The 6,188-nt window shown below is 42.1% G+C and overlaps 1 protein-coding gene across 1 annotated transcript in view; it reads left to right on the forward strand.

The window, feature by feature from the left end:
- LOC124150190 (protein virilizer homolog) overlaps positions 1–5,789 on the forward strand; it is a 45,274-nt gene extending 39,485 nt beyond the window's left edge. The window contains exons 38-41 of the mRNA XM_048397395.1: positions 472–592; positions 1,159–1,243; positions 2,197–2,340; positions 3,535–5,789. Coding sequence (XP_048253352.1) covers positions 472–592; positions 1,159–1,243; positions 2,197–2,340; positions 3,535–3,607 — 423 coding nt within the window. The 3' untranslated portion in view covers positions 3,608–5,789. The remainder of the gene's footprint in view (positions 1–471; positions 593–1,158; positions 1,244–2,196; positions 2,341–3,534) is intronic.
- Positions 5,790–6,188: the final 399 nt, after the last annotated feature.

Raw genomic sequence — 6,188 nt, forward strand, 5'->3', positions numbered from 1 at the left:
TAGGGACACGTACTGTCATTGTGGTGATGTTTTCGTCATCTCTCTCTCTCTCTCCCTTCCTCGGGGCGGTCGGGTAGCCTAGTGGTTAAAGCGTTCGCTCGTCACGCCGAAGACCCGGGTTCGTTTCCCGACATGGGTACAATGTGTGAAGCCCATTTCTGGTGTCCCCCGCCATGATATTGCTGGAATATTGCTAAAAGTGGTGTAAAACCAAACTCACTCACTCACTCACTCACTCACTCTCCCTTCCTCCCTCGCCCCACTACTCAGAAGAAGAAGCGATTCATTCATATTACTATAGTTAATATGTCATGGCATGACGGTATTGGTCTTCAAAAGGGCTCACACCATATCAGGGATCACCTATTAAGATCACTCTCTCTCACTCTCTCTTACTCTCTCTCTAAGGCTGATGACATCATTGTTAAGAGTGTCAGCATTCGTAAAAAAATTTGTTTTTGTGACATGAAGGAACAAATGAGAGGTCGAGGCCGAGGCTTTGGGGATCGTGGAGGAGGTCGAGGATTCTCCAGCAGAGGGCGCTTCTTCACTCCACCTGGGAACTATGCAAGACGGGACCAGGCACATGGAGGTACAGGGGTCATGGGCATCGTACTTGTATTGGGGGCGTTGAAACTCTCTCTGCAGTTGTATCTCTCAGGCACGCCAGAACCCGATGATCAAGGGTTCAAATCCCAGTTCACCCTGATTATGTTTTGTCAGAACCACATCATGCTTGTGGATTTCACCAAAGTTGTAAACATTAGAGCATCACTTTGGGCTTTTCTCCCACATCAAGCAAACACGTCATGATATGACAATTACTGTTCAAGGTGGCCCCAGTCAACTCAGTCACTAGTTGAATTGAGCATATGACACACCGGACTATAATAAACCACCTAATGTCCTCAGTCTTACAACACTCAGTCAGGGTTCAATCTCCTGAATAAACGACTGAAAGCATCATTCATGTTGTTACTAATTCTTTAATTCTCAGCATAAGTATTTGACACAGTATTCAAGCGGATGAGCAGATAGAAAACAGCCATGAGATTAAAAAATCTGTGGTGTAGTGGACAAAAGCTGTCATTGTAGGAAGTCGAGTGTTGCGTTCTGTGTATTTGCTGGCCAAGTGACTGTGTGTTTTGTCGTCTCCAGCTGGCAGCTCCCGTGGTGGTACCAGTTCCTACATGGGCAGACAGAAGTACAACTTTGCCAGTCCCAGGTCCTTCCAGAGAGGAGGGTAAGTGAGACGCGAGCTTGTGCTGCCCTGGGATTGTTGTAAGAGCTGACAAAATTTGTTATCAGATTTATGATAGATGGTTGCAGATAAGCTAACCATGGCCTGATGGAAATGTTATTGAACCAGTGTTGGATCAGGAGGGGAGGTGGGATGTCATGAGGATTGATCCCCCTCTCCCTTTTAAAGAAACTGAGCAGCCCCTGTAAATGGGAGGCTGCCTAATTTGCTTGATTTGGGGCTCCTCCGCCACGTGCTTATGACACACTTCCTTCCTGAGATACCTCCTATATATCTTGGGGGAATTCTCTGACATATGATTGGATGGCCTTGAAGGTCATGGTCACTCAGTATGAACTAGGCATCAAGAGGTTTGTGTACAAGATAACTTGAGTATTAGTGATTGAATAGTACTATGAAAGTTGAAGAAACTTAGTATGCATGATATCTAAGACAGTTCTTGATTACATCACCTTTTGGTAACCTTGATATAAGGTCAAATTTTGTCTATTTGTCATGTTGTTTTACAATGTTCAACTTACAATATGAAATAAATCTTGGTACCATTGGTTAACATATGCCAGTCAATTCTGATGAGTAACATCTTGAGTTCCTACATACACAACGAATTTATCTTACTGACATATTTTAATATGACTTACAACAAACTCAAAATTGATAGAAAACAGCTGTTTGATTGAGTGGAGGTTAGCTTGTGCTGTGTCATGTGACTTTCAATGACTTGGAGAAAGCATGTGGTTTTTATATTGGAAGCGGGGGATAAAGGATTTATTCTTGCTCATGGCTAGGTATAAGGGATTTATTCCCCTCCAAGGCGGGTCACAAAGTGTTTTATGTGGACCAATCAGATCTCATCATTCTGACGTGGAGGTAATATAAAGTATGTTGTAAGTTAACTGATTAATCTCATGTTGTTCCTCTCTGACTCCTGACAGGCATGGTGACCGAGCCAGCCCCACTGACCGCCGCGGTGGGGGCAACAACACCGGGGGGAGCCGGGACTCACGCTTCACCCCACGCGGGGGACGAGGAGGAGGAGGAGGCAACCAGTGGCTTGGGAAAGGGAAGGATGATTCCAGGTAGGGACTGCATGCCACTCTTCAACACTTTCACCCCATGGGGATTCAAATAAGTCTGCAGCATTCTGTGCTGGTCATACAGGACGAGTGAGTGAGTATGGTTTTACGCCGCTTTTAGCAATATTCCAGCAATATCACGGCGGGGGACACCAGAAATGGGCTTTACACATTGTACCCATGTCGGGACTCGAACCTGAGTCTTCGGTGTGACGAGCTAACGCTTTAACCACTAGGCTACCTGACCGCCCCCCATACAGGACGACTTTATGAATCATGTGGTCAAGCTTGGTGGCTAGGTTCATTGCGTGTCAACATATATTTGTTTTGTTGTTTAATACCACACTCAGCAATATTCCAGCTTCATGATGGCAGTCTGTAAATAATCGAGTCTGGACGAGACAATCGAGTGATTGACATGAGCATTGATCTACACAATTGGTATACCATGACATGTATCAACCAAGTGACTGAGCCTTACCACGCGATTCTATTAGTCGCCTCTTTTGACAAGTATAGTTGCCTTTTACGGCAAGCATGGGTTGCTGAAGACCAATTCTACCCTGGATCTTCACGGGGAGGCGTGTCATTGTACCCTGATGGCATGGATTGTTGCTGATAATATCAATCACTAGATTGTCTGGTCCAAAGTTGATTATTTACAGGATGCAGTTATGTGCTGTTATATTGCTGAGTGAGGCATTAAACAACAAACAAACAATACTATCAAAAGGCTTTGACATGGAAATGACATATCTTTATCAAGTATCACACAGATAAAACAGTGTGTAATCTTTAATTATTGTCTCACTCATTCAAAAAGCTTGCCTCTACTTGGTGCTTGCTCTTTAGTTTTCTAATAAGATGTTTAGGTTGGAATTGCCATTATGTTTCATGCTTTTGTTCTGAGACCCCCCAAAGAGATGTATTCAAGTGCTAGTGATATTACACTATTAATGTACGATTGTGACATCAGTTGTTGTCAAGTTTCATAACACACTGATCTGACCCAGTGACCCACGGCACAATGATTCACTGTGTCCCTTAGGTGTTCCAACAACCTCTGATCATAGCTTCAAGTAAGAGAGATATTAATTGCAGTAGCCTCTATTATGATTTTTTTTATGGCATCAAGATCTTCACATAACCTTCAGATACTGCATCACCAACAGAGTCAAATGTTTCATTCTGTTTCAGGTTTTCTGGCAGTTTCCGGGGACGAAGAGATTTCAGTGGAGGCGGAAGACATTTCCGGTCATTTACAAAATAATTGCTTCCGACCTTGTAACCATGGTAACATGGCTTTCCTTCATGATGCCAAGCGTCAACCCTGGATGGTGTCATCAAGCCAGCTGAGGTCACCAGCTTCCTGCAGCTACAGATGTGTAACAATCCTGACTGAAGAAGTGCTAATGTTTTAATTCCAGATATCAGTGTGCTATATTGCCCATGTCGTATGACCTCGTTTCACCTGGGCCCTTTTACCTTGGAGAAACTTAACATTGCTATATTTTACAAAATTAGAACTCTTCGCAAACTTTGGGCTCTGTGGTTAAATTGCTATAAAATATGGCTCTGCTATCTTGTATTATTGTAGATATTATGTTGAAAAAGCTGTTACGATGTTTACTAGCTGATGAGTCAGTGTGCTTGGTCGGCCTTGGTCTGGAAGAGCTAGTCAACTGCCAGGAATGGTGTTTGGTGGTGTCCAGCTGTATCATAGGGCAGGACTGTATTTAAGTTTGTAATATAATTTCTTTCAAATATTTTATAAAAGTATTATAATTCTGATGTTTTTGAAGACGGAATTAGGAATACATCTGCATTTCAAGACAAAACATTTTGTGGACTATTTGAGTTCCAGTGCTATTATACTCTAGATGTATGATCGTGCCAGGTTCTGTTTGTAACCACTGAGTTTCTGCAGCAGAATGGGGCATGGGTGTCCCAGCTGTCTACAGAGCTCAATCCACTGTGTGACTGATCTGACAGAAAAATATGAGTGTGGGTTCAAATCCCAGATTTATCCTGATTGCTTCTAGGTTTGTGTGTGTTAGGGTGTCACGAAAGTGATGGCATCTAAGACCCAAGACTTCCCTCCAACATCAAGCTGACATGCCATTACAAGCAACAAAGCTGTGTTGAGTCGTACTCACGCATCGAGTTTCAGCAACCACAGCCTGCTTGCTGCTTCTTGTATGTGAAGAAGATGCTCTCTCTGACAGACCAGCATATGAGTATTGAGCCAGCATACTGTCATGTTTACTATGTAGATACATATAAATCTACATGATTGTCTGCATGACTGTAATGAAATAGCAGTATTTGTCATATCTGACTGATTCCATCTCTTTGCTATACGCTGGTTCTGTGACAATGACTTGATAAGCAGAACTATTCTTCTATTGTGCTATTTAGACCATGATATAACTGGAATACTGTTAAAAGTGGTGTCAAACCCTATTCACTCTCTCCATTGTGCATTGAAATATCAGTTGGACTGCCGTGGCAGGGTTGGAGATACAGCGTGTCCTCATCCGCATGCAAGCCTCTCCCTGTCATGATACAACCACTGCTTGTACATCACCAGTTCAGACACCTGGTGACCAATGCCAGTAAATGCCATCTCCTCTTGCCTCCTCAGCTCAGGGCAGGTTTTGTTTTAGGTGTGACTACAAGATGACACTGACCTTTATGTTCCATGGGCGATATTGCTTGAGTGAGGCCACCTGTCTCCTAGGAGATATCACAACTATATTGCATCTCAATACTTTGCAGACCATTGTGATGTCATAGGTTACAATGACATCACAATCTCTCTGCCACTGAAGATGGTTAGTTCTACTTTCATGGTCAATACAAAGGTTATCACTGTTTACAAACTAAAAAGTTCGAAAGTTATTTTGGATGATAAATAGAATCTCACCCTTGTTTCTATTGACATCAAATATATCAACATTGGTTGATAAGAGAGTTATACTTCACAGCAAGTCTCAGAGTTCTCAACTTTGTTGTTATACAACAATTTGATTTGATTGTGTTTGATGTTAAAATACGAGTGAGATTCTCCATATTCGTCTTAAGACTAAGACTGCTTTGAGGAGAGAACCTAGTTGCTCATATAACAGATGTTTTAAATGATGGCATCCGCTGACCAGAACTGAATACTGGAGAGTGTATATTTTGACGAAAAAATATTATATGTGCTTCATAAAATATCAGAATACAATTGAATTACAGATTTTAAAGATGAATCTGATTGATGGAATTGTTTACACACGTGTTGTGTATTTCAGTTAATAGCATGTCGTCACCACCTGTCAAAGTGTATATTATTTTTTATGATGTGTATGATCATATTCTCATATATCATTCATTGCTACAATTTTATTTAAATGCATAGAATTGTAGTGCTACATGAAGTTTCATGGTGTAATAAAACTAATCACAAAGGATATACATAGTTACAGTGTTACAGCATCAGTGGCCCAGCAGTCCAAGCCACTGCAATGTTTGCTGTGCAGAGTTGTGTCCCTTTAATGTGCCAGGATTTCCCTATAGTGTTTGGAATCCCAAATTGCCCTGATTATTTTTATCGGCCAACTGAGACGTCTCAGAATTACCCAATTTGGTGATGAAAAACACTCCTTCCAGCAACACTGATGACTGAGGACATCACAGCATACATTCATCCTGTGGGCTGTCTGGATTGGAATTGGTGCCCTGTAGCCTATGCTTGTTTTAAAAGGCATCTAAATGGATTGTGTGGTCCAGGTCAATGACTTGGTGACTGTCTTCCTGGTCTAGTGGATAGGGCGGTTGCTGCAAGAGCTTTATACCAACAGCACTGA

Source organism: Haliotis rufescens, unplaced genomic scaffold (assembly GCF_023055435.1).
Source record: "Haliotis rufescens isolate VD_foot unplaced genomic scaffold, xgHalRufe1.0.p SCAF_17, whole genome shotgun sequence".
In the NCBI taxonomy this organism is placed as follows: domain Eukaryota; kingdom Metazoa; phylum Mollusca; class Gastropoda; order Lepetellida; family Haliotidae; genus Haliotis; species Haliotis rufescens.